This window comes from Scleropages formosus, chromosome 21 (genome assembly GCF_900964775.1).
Source record: "Scleropages formosus chromosome 21, fSclFor1.1, whole genome shotgun sequence".
In the NCBI taxonomy this organism is placed as follows: domain Eukaryota; kingdom Metazoa; phylum Chordata; class Actinopteri; order Osteoglossiformes; family Osteoglossidae; genus Scleropages; species Scleropages formosus.
Genome location: NC_041826.1, coordinates 2,792,451 through 2,812,983, shown reverse-complemented (window position 1 = coordinate 2,812,983; position 20,533 = coordinate 2,792,451). Strand labels below are relative to the sequence as shown.

The 20,533-nt window shown below is 46.7% G+C and overlaps 1 protein-coding gene across 5 annotated transcripts in view; it reads right to left on the bottom strand.

Moving 5' to 3' along the window:
• LOC108924224 (zinc finger E-box-binding homeobox 2-like) overlaps positions 1 to 20,533 on the bottom strand; it is a 74,445-nt gene that overhangs the window by 16,339 nt on the left and 37,573 nt on the right. For 3 of the 5 annotated variants that reach the window (XM_029247398.1, XM_029247399.1, XM_029247400.1), the window contains one exon: positions 2,140 to 2,388. In XM_029247398.1, coding sequence (XP_029103231.1) covers positions 2,140 to 2,388 — 249 coding nt within the window. Of the gene's footprint in view, positions 1 to 2,139; positions 2,392 to 20,533 lie in introns of all 5 variants that reach the window. The other 2 variants (XM_029247397.1, XM_029247396.1) reach the window with 1 other exon arrangement.

Here is a 20,533-nt window from a genome sequence, read left to right as displayed (position 1 = left end):
GTGGGACCAGCGGGTGGCCGGAGCACAGCGCTCTTCCTGAGATGTACGTGGGTATTAGCTCTTGAAGGAACTGGGGTGCGGATCCTTTGACTGCGATGTAGCCGGTAACTACGGCAAAACTGGAATATTTCCACCAAGAAGCAAAGCGAGACCACTCACCACAAACTCACCAGTATCCATTCAGTAGTTTAGGTTCTTTTAATTAAAATAATTTTATTTATTAATTTAATTAACTTGTAATTAATTTAATTAACACTGCCTGAATCGCTCCCTTCGCTGCTACACATGACAGGCTAAGGAGTCCCAAGTGCCAGCGACTGAGTGAAATTTGTGCAAACCGAGGGGCGTCTTGTGCACGTTCTGGAGAATCTAGACGACGGACCTGTTGCCTTTTTCCCAGCCTGTTAATGTGGCACTTTCAAAGCTGTTTCACGTTGCGAGATTGAGGCGCAATACAACCGCACAAGTTTTGCCCTTCTCTCATTTCGTGCACAAGACTCAGGCAAAAAAAAAAAAAGAGAGAAGATGCTGGCGAAGGAGGAACCAGGTGATTTATTTAAAAACCTCTGTCGGCGATAATGATGTCAGGGCTTTCCTGCACGCTGTGTTCGGACCATTGTGGGATGAAAGCATGTCGAGGACAATTCCCAACACAAATCCCTGATTGTGCCGGGACCGGAAAGGCACAGCGTGGAGCTCCGCCGCGCTCCCCAGCTCAGAACCCGTGTCCTGCGGACAAAGTGGTGAGGCGCAGGAGAAAAGGCCCGTAGAATGGAGGCGCTTATCTCAGGGAGAAGCTATGTGCTGAGGTATCGTAGCAGACAGGCAGGCACCGAGAGGAGGAAAAAAAGAAAGAAAGAAAGAAAAAAACTCCGGCCACAAGATTGAGCGTTGGCCCCGGTGGCCCACAGAAGGCCTCTGCTTGGTTTTCTCAAAAATGCTCCATATTTTATGCTGCACCACTGTAACACCACTGAGACACTCGCAACGAAAACATGCCCTCTGTTTTAATGTGCCATCGCTGTGCAAAAGGAGCACTTGTGCTGACTTTCTGCAACATCGCCAGTGTTTTCCGACCCCTTCGAAATCCATACTTTTCGGGCTTAATGTGGAGCAACTCTGGCAGCCGCCTCTGACATTGATAGCCTTTTACAGGCTCTCTGATGATGATTACATCCACCGAATCAAACACTTTCCACCACACGTACATTTCTTTTTTGACAGTATTAAATTTTTAAACTCCTGAAGGGTTCGCCTTTCAGCGCAGTGCACAGCTAGTTCATTAGCCGAAATGAATAGCCAACACCGGCTCATTTAAATGGGCTGTCGTACATGAGTTCTCGCCACTCTCTGTTTCTGTCACATGGCTCTGAGAATCATTGACTCTTATTATACATGTAAATGGCTATCATAAAAATAAAAATTTCATTTAAGATTGTTAATGACTTTTGCAGCAGCCTGGCTTCCTTTAATGATTATCCTCTGCCCCTAATTAAAAGTATTTATCTTTCAAGCATCCAGGACCTGGCCTCCCCTATCAGTGATGGCGTGTTGGGGAAGGGGGGTTTGGAGGAGGAAAGAGCCGCATAAAGATGTTGCCAGGCGTCACCTGTCCAACTCGCTCAGCATTTCCGGTGCTGACAAAAATATTATTTTTGGTTGCGCTCGCAAACAATTTTATATCAGAATGCGAGACCCTCCGTTCAAATCTGCGCTTCGGAGTCTGATTTAGTTATTTAGTTATACAGAGGTTAGAACTTACCAGAGGCTGAAAGCGAAATGTAATTTTCCGCAGCAGTGACGACGACAAAGTGTAGGGTTGTTAATATTTTAGAAAGAGAAGCCACGGAGCAGTCGGAGGTGTGGTGTAACGCAAGGACAAGTCCGCGGAGTTAGTGTGGCGAGAGCGTGTGAATATAAACCAGACCGCTGACAGCCTTTTAATGGTATGTGTGTGCAGATCTCCACTCGTCCCCGTGAAGCTAACGCCTCCCGACTTGGCGTGCTCCTGTCATGTCACCGTACGTCAGACTGGGATGGGGGGCTGTCCGACCTGGGCCGCAACCACGAGCTTGTGTGAAAGTGACAAACCTGCATACTGCGAGTGTAAGCGGCACCGTGCCAGGCGGGGGCACTCACCGGCACCGTCGAGGGAGGTGCGCAGCACGTCGCCGTCGTGCCACACATGCTCCACGCCGCTGTCCCTCATGTCGTCGTCCTCGTCCTCCTTGGCTGTCAGGGCGTGTCCAAGGCTTGGCGAGGCCTCCTGATTGAGTCCACTCGCCGGGCTCACCTCGCCGTTGAGCAGAACGTCTTCCTCGGAGACCAGCAACCTGTCGTCCTCGTCCGTCTCCGAACCCGTCTCCACCACGTTCTCATAGTTCAGCACTGCCAAAATAAGGGAAAACAACAGAACAAAGTGAAGCGGGGCCCATGATTTTCAAACTGGGCAGCAGGTTTTGTAGCGGTTAGAGTCGCGGCCTTTGGTCTCAAACGCACCCAAATTCGAAGAGCAGCTTCTGCTGCGCAGTACCTTTGATCGAGGTACTTACACAGACTAGACACAATAAAAATTACCCAGTTGTATAAAATGCTAAATTAGTGTAAGTAGCTAAATATTATGAGTCACCTTTTAAAAAAGCGTCAGCTAAATATACAAATGCAAATGTGATCTAAGTTGGTCGTTCACTTTATCATACAGTATCTTCTATTTTGACAACGGAAAGGGAAAAAAGACCGAAGCTCAGACCCCTGGCTGCCCTGATCATCAGTGTTGACCCAGAGACCCCCCATTTAAGGCACTGACGCTCAGTGGACATCGTTGCTCCTGAAGTGGAATGCGAACCTCCCCGTCTGGGCAGCGTGCGGTCGGCAGCCACGCTAAGCGCCTGCACCATAACGCCTTGCGTGCCAGAAGAGCTGCACCTTCTGGGAGCACGAGTCGCCCCAGTGCACTCCTCATTTCCAGCATGCCTCATAGGGTTCGGGCAGTACGTATTTCTCTCATCGATAAAAAAAAAAAAAAAAAAAAAAGACAAAATGCTGCGCTTTGGACATTAACTTCAACTGAGATCCAAAGTACACTCCCTCTATTACACATACAACACGCTTGTGTGGCAAAAAGAAAACACAAAAAATGGTACAAGTGTGTGACCACAGCTGGGCTTTAAGTGTCGCGTTCCAAAACAGACACGATCGACCACTGCTATTTTCTCAAAAAATTTTTCACCGTCTCACTAACGAGCGGGGGGGGGACAGAGCGTTTCTCCGAGTCGCCTCTGGTTTGGAATGTGTTTCCCGGGAGCCGCGGCCGGGAAAACGCGGCACCGTCCAGACCGACGTTAAAATAAGTGAAGGCGAGCGGGTCGGCCAGCGCTGCAGCTATTCGGGTGCAGACGCGCTGCACTTTTCTTTTCTTAGAGCAGACAGCCTGTAAATAAGGTCGGCAAACTCAATCGAAGGTGGCTCTTTCGGAATTAGTCCGTCCTGAGCGGGCTCTCGAGCGTCCATGCCAGTACATAAATCTTCCACTTTAGCAGGCCCGAAAGAAAGATTAGGGTTATAAGCGCGTGGTGTTAGCGCAGCCAGAGGAACAAGGCGTCCCACGCAGGCTGCGTCCCCCGACAAAGCACTCAAGGCACACGTATGGGGAAACACTGGCAAAAGCAGAATAAAAAGCGAAGGCATGACATCATGGGAACTGCTCTTAGGAGAACGGCTAAGGGCATAAAAAAGCCGGCACAATTTTCGGCTTTATTTTGAGCTTGGCGTATGCCTAATAAAGTAATCTCCACAAGCTCACTAACACGTTATCTCCAGTATCTCTTGGTTTTTTTTTCTTTTTTTTTTTTTGCCATTTAACTACGTTCCTGCTATTTTTCCTTCCTTCCCAGTTTAAAGTTGTTAACCTTGTTCTTCATATCTGCATTTTTTTTCGACAGATTCCCAAGGAAGAGCAAGGAAGAGAGAGGGGAAAAAAAAAAAAAAAAAAAAAACCGCACAAAAAAGCCAGACTTTTTTTTTTTTCTTCCAGGCTCTACTAGGGACAAAAAGATTACACTGCGCATATCTGTTCATAATATGATCTTTGTATAATCCGCGGGCCCGCACTTGCCTTCCGAACAACTGCACAACAGGTGCAAATTAAAATGAGAAGGGCCTCGGAGGCGGGGGCCGCCGGAATCCGCTGACCTGGTCTGAATACCAATTGATGGGGGAAAACAAAACCTTTTCAAGAGGTGTGACCACAAGGGTTTAGGCAAGTTCGGGCCGAGTAATGCCCTCCGAGATGAGAAAAGAAAGGGGAGGGCCAAGAAAGTGAGACATTTCAACTCGCTGTGTGGTCCACATATACCTTGGCACAATTGATAATGCATTTTTATTTTAATTTCTCACTCCGATTCCCCCCCACTCAGGAGCCTCCACGGTCCCCACCCAACCCCTCCGTCCCAGTAGCAGCGGAGGTTTAACCACTTCCTAGCAACGTGGGGGGAAGAGCCCCTTTCTCCCTGGTTTCTATAGGTGTCCAGGCCGGGGGGCACCAACAAAGGGCCAGGAGGCCTGGGAAGCCATTGGCCCACCCCGAAAAACTGATCTGCGGACCAAAAGAGAATAATGGCGGGGCCAGAAGGCCTGAAAGACATTATCTAAGGCTGGACAGGTTCTAAAAGCCCTTTGTTCTAAAAACCGTGCCTTTTGGAGGTTCGCTTTTCTTTCCTCTCCCCCACCCCCGTTCATGTCATTCCCGAGGTTCAGAGGAACGCATTAACGGACCTACGGTCCACTATGTGGGCACTTTAAATGGAGGTGGGAGCTGGAAGGCAGCAGGAGAAGGACATAAGGCAGGGCGTGTCGAGTGGGCCACGACGTGTGGATCGCTGCACACTCAGAGGCAAGAGCCTCACCTTCCGGCAACTTCGTCTCTGCACAGGTCCTCCTGCGGACACAGCGATAAATGTATCTCACTTCCGCACAACAAGCTGCTCTCAGTCAGATGCAGGTTACAATCCTGCCCCTTGCTGTAGTACCTTTGATCAAAGTACTTACCCTGAATTGCTCCAGTTAAAAATTACCCCGCTGTATAAATGAGTAAATCACTACAAGTAGCTCAACGTTGTAAGTTTCTTTGGAGGAAATCGTCTGCTAAATAAACTCAATTGTAAATGTAAACTAATGTCTTTACCATGGTGAGGTTCGGTTGCAAGCGCACCGGTGTTTTTAAGGCATGCTATATGCCCTGTGCCCGCAGACAGTCCAAACGTGTGTGTGCCTGCGTGCGCGAGAACGGGACTACTCTGAATTAAACTCGGTGACAGCGCAGCGAGTGCATGTTCCACAGCGCCGAGATGCTTGCGTAAAGGTATCGACTGCAGAAACACGCAAGGCAGCAGAGTGACGGAAATGTGATTTCTTTGTTTCACTGTCACCTCACTTTGGATGTACTTTGAATCTGGAGTACATTAGAACTGGCATCTTAAAACTTTCACAAAGATAAAAATGGCTCTCACAGAGTAGAGAAACGCACACAGCTTTAAAAATGTAATGTGTGTGTGTGTGTGTGTGTGTGTGTGTGTGTGTGTGTGGGGGGGGGATGCTTCATCACACACTGGTGTGTGCTTTAGACGGGTTTGCCTTTAATATAGAGCTCTCACCAAATCTAATTGAACTAATTTTTTTTTAGTTGCTTATCCCTTTTTTATCCAGAAAAATGGGTGCCGGGTATTCTACATATCAACGGTTGAGTAGAGTAATTCTACTTATTTCTTCAGTTATTTCTTAATGGTGTAAGTTAGTTTCACAAAGGCAGAACAGTAAGGCACATCACAGGGAGTGGTGGTACATTTACATGTATTTATTTAGCAGACACTTTTCTCCAAAGTGACTTCCAATGAATTCTGTAGTGTTACCAGCCCACACACCTTATTCGCCGCGGTAACGTACACTGCTAGATAAACTACTTACAATGGGTCACTCATCCATACATCAGTGGAACACACTCTGTCTGTCACATAGAGTCACCAATCTACCAGAACATCATGTCTTGGACTGTGGGAGGAAACCAGAGCGTCCGGAGGAAAGCTGAGAGAACACGCAAACGCTCCACAGGCTGATCTGGATTCAAACCCACATCCAAAAGGCACCGGCGCTAGCCTCTGAGGCACTCTGCCGCCTGCCTTCCGCACACCGGAATATAAAAGTGCTTCATAAAGCAGCGAGAGACAATGAGAGTGAAGTGCGTGAGACGGCGTAGGTTCTCGGGGAAAATAAAAAGAGCAGCAAAGTAGGAGAGACAGTAGAAGTCGGTGGAGTGAGGCTTGCGGCACGGCGCGGCGCGGATGACGTCCCTGACAGACAGGCGCTATAAACAGCGCTCCACTTGCTTTGTGCGCCTCTGTGCACTAATTCTAACCTGCTAATGTCACAGAGGCCAGTGCTTTGTTTCCTTTACCTCTTTACCAATCAATCTTTTTTGTGCTCATCCAAGTGCGGGGGGGGGGGGGGGGCAGTCGGAGGGATCCGGGGGGGGGGGGGGCAAGAAATGATAATGTTTACTTCTCGCCTAAGCTCTCTCCAGATGACACTCGCTATTTTTCCTCCCTTAGTTTAAGTGTCACATGTAACAAAGGCAATTACAGCTGACATTTTCTGACTGATGCTACCTGTTTGATTTCATGTGCTTTCTTTTTTCCCCCCACCGGGTCTCGGGTAAATAAAAAGAACGTCTTTTATTTGAATGCCAGAGATAATTAGGATGGCATTCATAATTGCCGGAGCCTCGTCTAATATTAGGCGTAGCGCTGCCTCACCTAGGCCGGCTACGGCGGCGCCATTGTGCTGTCAGTTCGCAGAGCGAGGAGGGCAACTGTTGACAATGTGTATTGTATTGATTACGACAACGAGCACCTTCCACAATGACTATTGGCACGGAGAGGTGGGGCGGGGGGTGCGAGTCATCTTTTTAATGTCTGCAGCTTTACAGAAAAGACAGAAATGGGGAGGGGAGGGGTGGGGGGTGGGGGGGGCGCAATTAAATACTCATCAGCCTTTTCTGCGTTCGCAGAAGTAAATAAAGAAGCCGGACAAACAATGCTTCTTATGTGACGCAAAGTCCTTCTGGAACTAATGGAAACTATCATAAAATCATTTGTGGCTCAAGGGGAGACCGGGTTCAATAGCCTCGGAAAGCCTTCTTGCCCCAGAAGAATGGGCACCATTACTCTCCGGCGCTGGAAGCCTCTACAGACGGTGGGTCCCGTCTGAGCTCTCCCTCCCCGGCGGAGCGCAGCAACGCTGTGGCTGCAGACAACACGGGCAAATAAACGAATAAACAGATAACAAAGTGAACGAATGTTTGTGGCTGTTTTTTTTTTCTTTTTTTTTTTCCTTCGGGGGGGGTATGTTGCCACGACAGATGCAAGGAGCTCCCAGGAGAAAGGAGAAGCAAACAGAGGAAAGTGTGGAAGACGCTGCACCGCTGAACGCCACTCTCAGGACTGTTCACGCTGCTGCTGTCGTCAAAAAAAAAAAAAAAAGAAGAAGAAAAAAGAAAAAAAAAACTACAGGAGCAGCAGCAGCCCAACACAAACAAACATGAAAAGATCTCCGCTGCACGTCTGACGGAGCAAAGTCGCTGGTCTGTTCATAATCCATGTGGTTCACAAGCACAAAGATGTGTGAGGAGGCTGGGGATAACATGGCCTAGGCTGCAGCTCCTGGGTAAAGCACTGCGGTAAAAAGCACGAAACACACTACAGAGGCACCCATCGCACGGCTACACGTTAACACCTGTTTCTCCACAGCAGCGCATCTTGCGTTTCTGCGCCATCCGGAGAAGATCCTGAAACACCAACAAGTTTAACGGAATGTGGGTGCAGTAGGGCAAGAGTCCGGCTGGGGGCCGCTGCCTTATCGCACCCGTTGAACAGGGTGTTGCAGTGAGCCCCGAGCTCTCAAATATTCATCTCACAGAGTACACAAGTAACTGCCGCAGTCATGTGTCGGGAATAACAGTGACACACACACACACACACACTGTTTGAACCACTTGATCCATATGGGGTCGCAGGGAACCAGAGCCTACCCAGCAACACAGGGCGTAAGGCCGGAGGGGGAGGGGACACACCCAGGACGGGATGCCAGTCCGTCGCAAGGCACCCCAAGCAGGATTCGAACCCAAGGCCCACCGGAGAGCAGGACCCAGTCCAACCCACTGCGCCACCGCACCCCCCCATAACAGTGATTATTTCATGGGATATGAAAAATAAAAGTAAAGAAAAGGAAGTGAAATTTAAAGAAATAAATAAAATGAAGAAAAAGAAAGAAAATTAATACAAAATCCATTGCCTGAAAATGCCTACATGGCATCACAAAACTACTGTGCACAGCATGTAGACTGATAATAATAATAACAACAACAACGACAACAATAATAATAATAATAATAATAATAATAATAATAAGGACTGACATCCCATCTCGGGAATACCCTCGTCCTACCCTGACACCCAGTAGCTTCACAATAGACTCTGGACTACTGCGACACTCAGAAGGACAAGCGGTTAATGAAAGTGATAGATAGATAGATAGATAGATAGATAGATAGATAGATAGTGGGTAGAACTCCTGCTGCACATGTTTGCGTGTGTGGTTGCACTGGTGCAGGCACACCCAGGGGTGTGTGCGCACACACACTTCCGCAGACGAGTCAGCAAAGGGGGCGGTTACATCTGATGGCCCCAGCCCACAGAAGCACGCCTCTAATTGAATTAAACTCCAGTTCGTTCGCAGAGGCCCGAGCAACAGGCCGGAGGGCGGAGGCTGCGGGGTTTCCTCGGCCTCTCCCAGGGCCCACCTTTCCGCGCCCTGGTACGGCTCCGCCATCTGTGCCTCCGCGCACACATGTTCCGGCCCTCGACAAATGTTCGGGGCCCCCAGCGCGCACCAAAGCCAAAAAAAAAAGGGTGGGGGGGGGAGAGCAAGACACACAAAAGCTCCCTAGACTGCCCTTAGGAATCGAGCAAACAAAAAAAAAAAAAACGCAAAAGGAGAAAACAAAGCGGAGGGAGCGAATAAAAATAAAACTCGGCGATCTCTGTCGACGACGCGCTGCACAGGTGAGCCTAACGGCAGGAGATCCTTGCCGATGTGATGCCCGACAAGCAAAAGAAAGGTTAAAATTAGAAAATTTAATTTATTTGATAATTTCCCAGAATAATTAGAGTTAATATGGGTTAATTAATATGCAAATCTCTCAGCAGATGTTCTGCAGCGGGGCCTCGCGCGAGAAAACAGCCTCCACTTTCTCCAGCGCGATGCTGGCTGTCAGTTATTGCCTATAATTACTGTAACTAACCAAATACACACAAAACCTTGGGCAGGATGAAACCGTTCCAGTTGCAGTCTCGATCAAACTGGTACTTTGCTCGCACAAAGGCAGACAATTTCTTATTTTCTCTGGGTATAAAAGGCTTTTTATGGGTTTTTCCCCCTCTCCAGCAGTGAATGCATCGCACTACTTAAAACATGTCAGTTCCACGTGCTTTTGTTCGCGCTTCCAAATGTAAATCAAGAAACGCCAAACAAAATGGAAAAATAACAAGGCGGCACCTGCGCGTCCGTACCGTCTGGGCCCGGCGACACGTCTCCTTACCTATTCCCGCGCGGAGCGCCGCCAAACGGAATCTGCAACTTTCCGAACGAGCCAGATGGATAATTTGACGTTCCAAAATGAGGGATCAAAGAGGTTTTAAAATGGTGCTTTACGATCAGGAATCAGGCTGCCCATCTAATATTCATGACGCTCCAAAAAGTGTTCAGCTGGGAAAGGCCTGTTTTTTTTTTTTTTTTTTTTTCTTTTGTTGTGACATTTAAACTGCAGCAAATTGGAGGAAAAATGAAGCAGACTGTGATTTTCTCACTTTATGAGGGACACGTGTGCACTGGTACAGGACTGGGTGCATGAGCACATCCCAGCCATAAAAAAGAATGGCACCAAGGTGAGTGAAGTGCTGCTCATCTTTAATAGAGGCCTTTTAAATAATGGATGGACAAAGCGGAGGCAGAACGCTCCTCCAGCCGGCCGCCATTAAGACCGTCCTTTCCGCTGCTGTATCTGCTTCTACCTGTGCTCATTTCCTCCTGCTAGTGACTTGCTGCTGGCCTGATCAGTCCCCGAACCCCAGTGAAAGCAATACACTCCACCACTTCTGGCTGCTTGGCGATCCCACGCACAAGGGATCCAAAATCAAAGGGGCGTAGGTTCTCAGTTGTGACGGCATATTGGAACGAGCTCCTTTAGCCCCTCAACACTGCTGAATCCCTTGCGATATTCGAGAAGGGCGTCAGAACCCATCTCTTTCAAATCCACTTCTCTCCTCATCTCCTCATAGGTGCATACATTAGCATCAGACCATCGGTCCCAATCACTGTTTTATTTATTTCCTATCAACTCCACATGCAGGTACTTGTTTGATGTGCGCCAGCAGAAAGGTTATACCAAACGAACTGACTGCTTCAAGAATTGCATGTCTGCATCGAAAGCTCTTCACCTGTTGTGAAATAGACATCTGTTTGTCGGACTCAGATGTTTTGGAGAAAAGCAGCTGCCAAATGAATAGATGTAAATATAAATGTGTGTGACAAACAGCTCCCGGCTTGGCTATGGATGCCCACAATCGGGTCCATATATGGGGTCCGGCGCTCCACTGGAAACCCCTCTCCCAGTGTCTAACCTGGCTGTGTACACACAGGCTTGGCAAGCCACAAAGGGCAGACACCTAACCCCCCTTACATGCACCCGTTTTTGTCCACCCTCTCTCTCTCTCTCTCACACACACAGACACACTCACTCCCGGGTCCAGTCTGGCGATTCAGGTACAGGAATCCGCTGACGCGGCAGAGTTTCGGACCTTATTGTGGTTCTGGTTCAGGGGCGGGGTGCTCGCTGGCTCCGCTGTCAGAGCGGACCACCTGGCGCTTGGCTTCAATGCGGTCGTGAGCTGCTGTAGTGTACAGCACCTGGCCCAGTCTTGCAGGTGCCCCCCCCAATCCCTCCTCCCTTGCTCAGCCTTCGTTTATTTATATTCCTCCGTCTTCAGTTTCATTTTGCTACAAGAGAGGCGTGGGGAGCGACCGCCAAGATCCATACAGAAAACAAATACCTGAAGCTGGAGGCAGCACAGTGGTTATGGTCAAAAAGACCCAGGTTCGAATGCCATCCCCTGCTGCCGTACCCTTCATCACGGTACTTACCTAAAATGATAGAGTAAAAATGACCTTACTGTATAAATGGTTAAATCACTCGGGAACAATGTACAAACCAAAGACTCTTAGGAAGAAAGGAAGAAAAGCATCAGCTGAAAGAATGAGCAATGAATAATAAATAGTTTTCATGACTGATCAATGCCATGTCACCACAGCGAAGTTCAAGACCTCTTGGCACAACCAACAGCTAAAGGACAGAGAAGTGTCCCCTTTGACACCACTTCCTTCATCACATGTCCAAACTTACCTCTACTAGATACCTCTTACAGGCCTTTTGCGTTCTCATATAAATCTAAGGTGTTCAGAAGCACTGACTGCATTTCATACAGTTTAAATAAAAGACGAGTAACTAGGTAATCGTAGGAAAAATACCAAATGCACAAACTGGAAATGATTTTTTTCCCCCTCAATGGCTTTTTAAAACAGTTTGTTGAAGATATTTAGTGTAGAAATCAGCAATGTTTTGTAGCTGAAGGCCCGTGCGTCACATTTTAATAAAAAGGAATCCATAAAAATAAATTACTTGCACTAAGCATATGCAAATTCAAATGTAAGTAATCAGTGCAAAATTAATTTTGCCAGAACTGATTAAAAGCATTAATAAATCCATATACAGTATTGCCTCAATCTGATATTGTAAATTTATTACACTTTCTGTATGATTAATTAGAATGCTACAATAACATATTGCTCTGCCAGAACAGATTACTGTACGTTTTTGTTAATAACAGTTAAGCAGAACCTGAGTTGTAATTACACACTGTAAAGAAGTCATTTGATGGTGATCTTTTTTTTAATGCTAAGAAGCACATGAGACGAATAACGGAAAACGGTGGAAACTGCCTGAATGGCTTCCTCAAACTGTTATTTTTTTTGCCCTTCGCCGAGCTGTACAAAATTACACCTTCGCAAAGTTCTGAAACATCTAGTGTGGTTTACGTTCCCACAAATTCCTTTCACCTTTCCAGACACGCCAAAACTATCAGGCAGTCCCTGAGATAAGGGTGGCTTGAAAACAACACTTTGCTCTGGTCAAGGCTGCACTGCATTCCTGCCGAAGCTCCTGCGGCCTGCAGTTTGGAGATGGAGACGTTAATCATGGGAACACCGTGGATTCACCTGAATCCCGTTTTAAAGCCTTGGAAGACTTAAAGACGCACATTATTTAAGGAAAAAAATATATATAATAAAGCACCAGTGAAGGGTTGTTAAAAATAAGAAAAAAAAAACTGCTTTCAGCTTTTGTTCAAATTCTCCACCACACACTTTTCCGCCAACCTCAGTGAGTCACTCGCATAAATTATAACTTTTCTGGCATAAAGTATTATAGCTTCCGTGCGTATAAATAAAAACAAATAGATTTAAAAAGAGGGTTCTGCCTGCAAATGATTGGAGGAACGAGCGAGGGGCTTGCTGTCAGGGAGCATCCTGGAAGACTTCCAAGCGAACGAGCGCAGTCCAGCGTTATTGTGGGCCGAATTTTCCTGATGTGTTTTAAACACAATGAAGGCGAAATCGGTGCGAAGGCACATTTTCCAAATAGCATCTGTGCTCCGAGCTGTGGAATAGCGCTTACTGTCATAAAACTCTGCCAGTCACCAGCTGGGGGTCTAGGGTCGGGGGGTGGGGAAGGGGGGTTAAAGGGGTCAGAGAGGAGGGCAGCAATTCAAGACCCCCGAATAGCAGGATGTGAGCAGGACCGGTGCAGGTGAGGAAGAAGGTCCCCTGTTTGGGCCAATATGAGCCGCTCATTCAGATGCTAATGAAAGTATGAATCACATCTGTTGCCCCCCTTCGGCGCCTGCATCTTTGCCACCTGAATAGCATCCCCCCAGGTAGGAGAGAAGCTCCAGGAAACGGGCCCTCTTTCCATCACGACCCCCTCGGCGCTGCACTCGGCGAAGCGCCCCAGAGGGAAGTGAGCCTGGCACTGCAGCCTTGCTCATTAGTCGGGGAAAGACCACTCTTAAAAGCCCACTCATGAGCACCAGGAGTGGCCATCTTCTCGCCCTGTTTTATTTTCGCGGATTAATGCTGCTATCTCCACATTGATGGTCTTCGTCCATCGGAAGCAAGAATCGCTCTCCTGGAAAAACCAAAGATGAGCCCACTTCTTGCTTCGACCTCTCGCTCCCCAGATCAGCGCACCCCTCCATCCTCCACACGTAGGACGGGGGATTGGCCGCTGGAACTGCAGCGTAGGGGGGCACTGGCCTTTGGAGTCTGCTCTAATTACGATCATGGATGGGACAACAGAGCACCCTGGGACCTCCTGTGGTCCTTTCATATGCAAAAGGGACCTTAAAAAATATAATCTTTAACTGAAACTGTTAAACAAAACAAAAGGGCCTCTTCTCACTCATGTTTATTGCGTAACGAAACCGTTTAGCATAACAAAGCTCTTAAACTGAGTAATATCCATCTTATCTGTTTCGAACTGCAACAACCCTTTCCACTTAGAAGATCACTATATACTTTAGCTCATTAATGGCTCTATGCTTGAATCAAGTCCTGGAAATTTTCATACTGCTGCTTGACCAGGAGGAATAAATTGTTTAATCTATATAAGGAATAAACAAAATGCTAACACGTCATGTGCCTGAGCTGTACATTCACGTGTAGGTTAGAATCCCACTCAGGGGGTTTGGAGTTTCCATGTTCTCCCCATATTTGCAAATGAAAGTCACTACTAGAAAAAGGCAATGGTTACTATGAACACCATGTAAGTGGAGTCCATGACACTTACACTGACCCTATTCAGAGGAATTATTATAAGGAAATCAATTGTCAAGAAATCCGTTAATTGGTGTGTATTTATCAGCTGCTCTGGCGCGACTGATGTTTCGAAGGGTGAGGTGTGTGTATACCAGAGGTGCAGTTTTTTATGTGCCAGCCTGTATCTCACTGTTTCTTTTTTGACCGAGAGCATGAAAGGAGGAGGGAAGGGGGTACCAAATGCCTGGGTACCTGGGGTACGGAACGTAATAATTAGCACAGCAGGGTAATTGATGTGTAGATGACGGTGAGAACAGATGCCCTGGCCCTGTTTCATGCTCTCTCTGCTCCAGTCCCAGCCTCTGTTTCCCTTTCCTGTCCTCAATACCTTCCCTCTCCTTTCCAGGGTACTCCTCCTGTCTTGATAAGATAGCAGATAAGCCCACGAGTGATTATAAAAGGGGCATCTATGCCCAAAGGGGCAACACCTTGACCTCCTTGCACCTTGCCATGTCTTTTTGCAAGGGCAGAAGCAGCAGGCCCCGTTCAGAGAGGAAACAATCTAGGAGTGAAAGAAAACATCATCAGACCTCCACTGGGCCTCCATTGTGATTCCTCTACACCATTTCCTTGAGTCTTTTGTCTTTGGGAGACTATTATAAGGTAAGCGCTTACAGCTGTAAGCACATTCAGTCGGTATAAATTGGCTCATTAACAAATGAATATCAGCAAAAACATTTGTGGTAAAAGCGCCACAGCCAATAAACTAATAATGGTGACTTCATTCTTCAGTAAAAGGGATGAAGAGACAGTGCTGGGCAGCAGCTCGACTCACCAAACTATCACCATGAGCGCTGGGATCGGTCTCCCTGCTTTCCTGGAGTTAAACGCATTATTTCTATTCTGGACTCGTGTTCCTCCGACTTCGCTATATAGTCATCTTTCTGATGAATTCCCTCAAAGGTGTGTTTACACACCAGTATATGCTCCTTCCAAGGACTGCATGCATGCTTCTTGGAAACTGTGTCTTCAAACTTCAGAAACCCCCCAGTGACTAAGCATGTATCAAACTTCCATCCAAAACCGGAAGTCATATTAATTCACTGTACCGTGTTAGTGCTCTCTCAGGCAAAATGATTTGCACAACGTAAACGGGAGGAAACACAGGGGAAAAATGCTTCCAGTCCCTCCATTAACTCCTTTAGCGCCAGCTGAAAGTTGAGAACAAAAGTTTTTTTTTTTTTTTTTTTAAATCTTATTTTTAACATGACGATGTCGAATTTCTAAGCAAAGGACATTGATGCAGAACACAAAAAGCAGGAGAGAAACTTGTTAGGCATCCTGTTCAACCCCCCCACCCCCTTTCTCCACCCCCCTGCCGGAGCCTAATTGGCTCAGCGCTGTGTGTTTTTTAAGTGTCTGTGTTATTACATAAAGCTTATTTTATGGGCTTCTTTGTATCCTTGGGGAGCCACAATTGAGAAGATAAGGTGAACAATCACAAAATGATTCCCAAAATAGTCCAAGTCAGCTCCTTCAGTCTGGACCACACTTAGTACTATTGAAAAGGGTGTGTGCGGGGGGGGTGACGGAGGGGGGGTTCGGTTTGCTGCTACATTAGAAGTCAGACAAACTGGCAGTTTCCGTCGCCAACCTGATAATTCTCCCAACATCCCTAACCCGGTCTGGCCTTCTGTTTTTATTCCCAACCCTCTTCCTGTCGCCATCTCGGTATTTAATCTAACACCGGCAGGCCGCTGGAAGGGTTTACTTTTCCCCTCGAAGACAGCATGTGCGAGACAGCGGGAGGAAGAAGCAAACGCTTCGAGGGGACAGGGGAGTGGGTGGGCACAGGAAGCCTGGACTCAACACAACTTTTCACAAAAACCTTTCATCTTCCTTGCATTTCCTGCAGCATGCCATGCTCAACGCTAGAGCTCTTTCAACTTCCTACCTGGAAAGGAAGCCGCCTTAATGTAGAAAGAAAGATAAAGTATCCCCACTGCCTGCTTTTAGGCTGTCATTTCTTTGAACGCTGGGCTCAGCTCTTTTACCCCCGCCAAAGTGTCTCCTTTGGCTATTATCTCAAATTTGAAACAGTTAATTAAGTCCGGCTACCAGAAATGTGGCAAGTCTCTGGATAAGTACTCTTCAAATCCATGCTGGCAATCAAAAAAATAGTATAAGAAGCAGAACTGAGGAGCAGCTCAAAGGATCTGCTCCCCAATACCTACAGGAACCGATCATTACCTACACCCCTATAAGAGTGCTGCATACCCCACCTCTGGCTGCCTGTTGGTTCCATGGTGGAGAGGTCCAAAATCGAAAATCTGCAGGGTATCGACTGGTGCTCTGATGTAGTGGAACGAGCTCCTCTGTCCCTTAGCACTGATGAATCCCTTTCAACATTCAGGGAAGTTCTCAGAAAGCACTTATTTTGGACCCACTGATCTCCTGACGGCTACATACATTTGCATTACAACATCTGTCACAATCACCTTCGCATTTCATCAGTTCTGTAAACAGCCACTTGTGAAATGTGTGCCAGCAAAACTGACTGTGCTTCGATAATCATGTTTCTGTATTTAAAACTTTGTCTGTTGTGAAATACACTTTTGGTAACTTTGAGCATTTATTCAAATTTCTTTGGAGAAAAGCATCTGATAATGAATAGGTACAATGTAATGTTTAAGTTCACGAGAAATGGAATTGGTAGTTAATAGTGTAATGAAAAGCACACAAGAGTGTACCCCAACAATGACACCTACTCACTAAAAGAGTAGACCCTCAGAAGAAATCCAAAATCTTTGGTAGCTATCGCCGCCACGATTGAAATAGTTTCTCCAGCTGCTCTATCTGTTAATATTGGGTTTCCTGATGTTGCTGTTGGGCAACTGTTGGCCAAGGTGTTATAGCTATGGTCATTTCCCAGTGTGCCTATCATCACTGGCTGCACTACTGTTATCATTTCTGGTGCTATTGCTTTAGCTGTAACCACTAGTCCTAGAATCATATCTATCATTGTCGGACTAATCGCTAAAGGTATCACCAATGGCCTTAGCGCTGTAGCCATCATCACCAGTAACTACCCTTATTGGTCCCACAGCTGCAGCGATCAGCTTTTCCTTATCGCTGTACCTATCACTGTTGGCCATAGCGCTCTGACTAGCACTGCCAGTCCCACGGCTGTAGGTACCGCTGCTGCTCTTGGTGCCGTAGCTTATTGGTCATAACTCTCTAAGTGTCATTGCTTCTCCCATTTCTATAGCAACAATATTTGGCAGAGTCACCAAGCACACCCCCCAAGTAAGATAAGGGCAAGGATGCTACACCAGTAATCAGAGGTGAAATGTTGGTTTCACACCCATCTTGTCATCTGAACAGGAAGCCTGAGACATGTTTGGCACTGCCCCCTGAGAACAAGAAATTCTTTTCTTTTTTTTTTCTCTTGCTGTTGGTCTGACTGTGACTTTCATTCCTTTTTGCCTGATGTCTATTTGCAGATAGGTAAGGCCGGGCCTCCTACAGCTACATGCCCTTTGTTACGGGAGATGTTGTTCACTGCTCTGCTCCATCGTCTTGTGACAAGTTAGCAAAGTTAGCTTTCCAAAGCTTCAGAAGCCTGTACCCTTAAAGCGGCTCTATTTTTCAGAATATAATTTAGAACTGACGGAAGGTCTTAAGGACACTTCCACAAATGAGATGTGCTCCACAAAGGAATCATTTGTTGGAGTGAGAAATACCAGGGCCTCTGTCTCCAGAAAAGGTCTTTATTGTATTAATACTCTCAAGGTGACTAATACATGTTATACACACCTCAGGAAACACACTTTTTCAGTACACTTTGACATGATGGGGTGTTGTAGGAATGCAGGTCTTCTAGGAATGCAGACACAGAAGTCGCAAAGCTCTGCACTTCCTGCAGTGTGAAACGGGGGGACATTACCCAGTCATTTTGGTCAGGTGCTGAAATTGCTCACTGTGTGTGTCAGTGTTTTTCTTCCTCTGAGATCTTATCAGTTTGGGTGTAAGGTGTGATGGAGGGAAAGACCAGTTCCCCTTTTGAGCGTCATTGCAGGGCGACAGCTGTTAATACTCTGCAGAGAGGAGCAAATCAGTCTTTTACACCTTGAACCATTTGCTCCTGCTCGCTGGCAGCACGGCAGAACTGGCGTCTTTCTTCCGCGTAAAGTGAATAAGAGCCACTGCACAAAGCTCCGAATTCATCCGTCAGCTTTGCGTGACAAAAAAACAGACCCGGCTTCAAGTTTTTTAAGCGATTTGTTTGTTTTCCCATAACTAAGCTATTAATATCATCTGATCTTCTTTCTTTTTATTTCAAACAAAGTGTCCACTTTACACAAATAACCAGAGAGATTTGATTTCTGGTCCGGCGATCACATGGTGTTCATTTAGTAATTTTTGCCGTCTACATTTGCTCATCAGTGCCAGCCTCGAAAGTATCATAGAAAAGCCTGAATCACTCCTTGCCCATGTCTCAGTACATTTATTTATTTATATACACACACACACACACACACACACACACACACACACACACACACACACACACACACACATATATTTAAAACGAAAGCTGGCTTCATTCAACAATGTCCTTTTCTCACAAATTCTACGTAAATTCTACGCGTTAAAAATAACGCACAAATACGGCAGGCATGAAAACAGACACCTGCGCCATTGAGTAAACAAGCGTGCCGAGGCAAAGCCGTCGCCCGTTAGACAAAGTAGAAATCTCGGCTTGACAGAGAGGATTATATTTTGTCCTGGTGCGACTGGGGAACCGATTTCATTTCCTGTAAAAACCCCTCGGATCCTCCGGAGCTACCTGACTCAGCTGCTTGTAGGAATCAAATTCAGTCAGAGATAACAGCTAATCATTTGTCACCCTGAGAAGCAATTCCCGGCGATTGCTGAAGAGAGGCCCACCACTTTATTCTGCGGGTCTGTCAGGTGGGAAGAAATTGCATTCTGCGCCACCTAACCTCTGCTCTCGGCGGTGCTAACAGCGGTGCTTCGACTTCATCAGAAAGGCGATCCGAACGAGACCCTCCACCATCTCCTGTGCCTCCCAACCCCCACGCCCCTGGCCCCCATTACAGCCACAGGCAGCTATCGGCTGCCTGCGTACACTCCTAGAGATGTAACACAGCATCACACACTCGCTGTGTCTTCATCAACCGTGCACTTTGACTCTTGGGCTGCTATGACCTAACGTCTCTTATGTAGTTATTCTTTTGACTGAGACAATCGAGCAAAGCAACTTACAAAGCTACTTACAATTATTTACCCATTTACACAGCTGGGTAATTTTTACTGTATCGTTTCAGGGCAAATACCCGACTAAAGGGTACGACAGCAGGTGGAGGGATCAGAACGTGGGACTTTTGAGTGCACGGTGGCGGTTCTAATAACTATGCTACCTGCTCCCCGCTGTCATCACAGTGCTCTCATCTGTGAGTAAACGAATTGTTTTAAACGCAAGCCACCCCAGCATCATTATTTTGTTTGCATCGCAAGAACTTCCTTATTGGCAAACGTGTTTTTTTTTTTTTTGACGGTTTGCTGGGAAACACCAAAAATGACCTGTTTGCAGCTTTCAAGTTCCGCAGTACATGTTAGCAGAGAGAATCAGGAATGCAGCCATGTATCGTGGGCCATGGTTAATGCCATTACGTGTATCATGGGAATGACCAGAGCAGACAGGAAGACAGGAAAATACAATATTACCACTGTGCCATCGCGCTGCTAACAACTAACACATTTAGCGATTTGCTACTTGTTAAAGCAGCTATTCTATTGGATTAGTGATGGCACATTAGAGACAGTTAGGGGAACGTCCCGAATGCCATTAAAAAGTGGTAACGTCACCGCAATGGCGCCCTGTCGATTACATAAAGGCAAGGGCTGCATGCTTCAGATAAGGCCTTGAGTCCAGACACACGGTAGACAGAGAGCTCGCGTGCACGCACCAAGGGGAAGGCCAGAGGTGTAAAATATCTTATCTGTTTTCCAGAAAAAGAAAAGAACTAGTTGGTCCTTTGGTTGTTTCAAAGGACACCTCGGCCTCCCTTGGCCCAGGAAGTTACAAACCTGACACTTTGTGGTGGTTCACAGGTTCAGAGCTAAGCTGAAGGCATCTCAGCTTTTCTTCCCTTTTGTTACTTCTCATCAAAGCCTAATAAAATGCTGCACAAACCTACAACTTATTCTGGTTATTCTGAAACTCACGCAAAATAAAGGTCTCGGCTTTGTAAACCACAGACGATTCTGAGAGTATTTCTTCAAAATCATTTTGAATACGTCTCGTTATTTATTAATAGCTGAATTATTTATTTGATTATTTATTAATTATTGCACGAGGAGGAAGAAAATGTCCCGAGTTTAAGCTGCTGTCCCAAGGAGATGTCTGATTTTCTCCAGTTAGGCTGAATAATTCATGCATACTTTGGTTTACTTTGGTTTGATGAAGCAATTTTAGCCTTAACAACACAGAAGTGCTCATGCGGGAAAAGGGCCCACTTCCTGCAAAGCT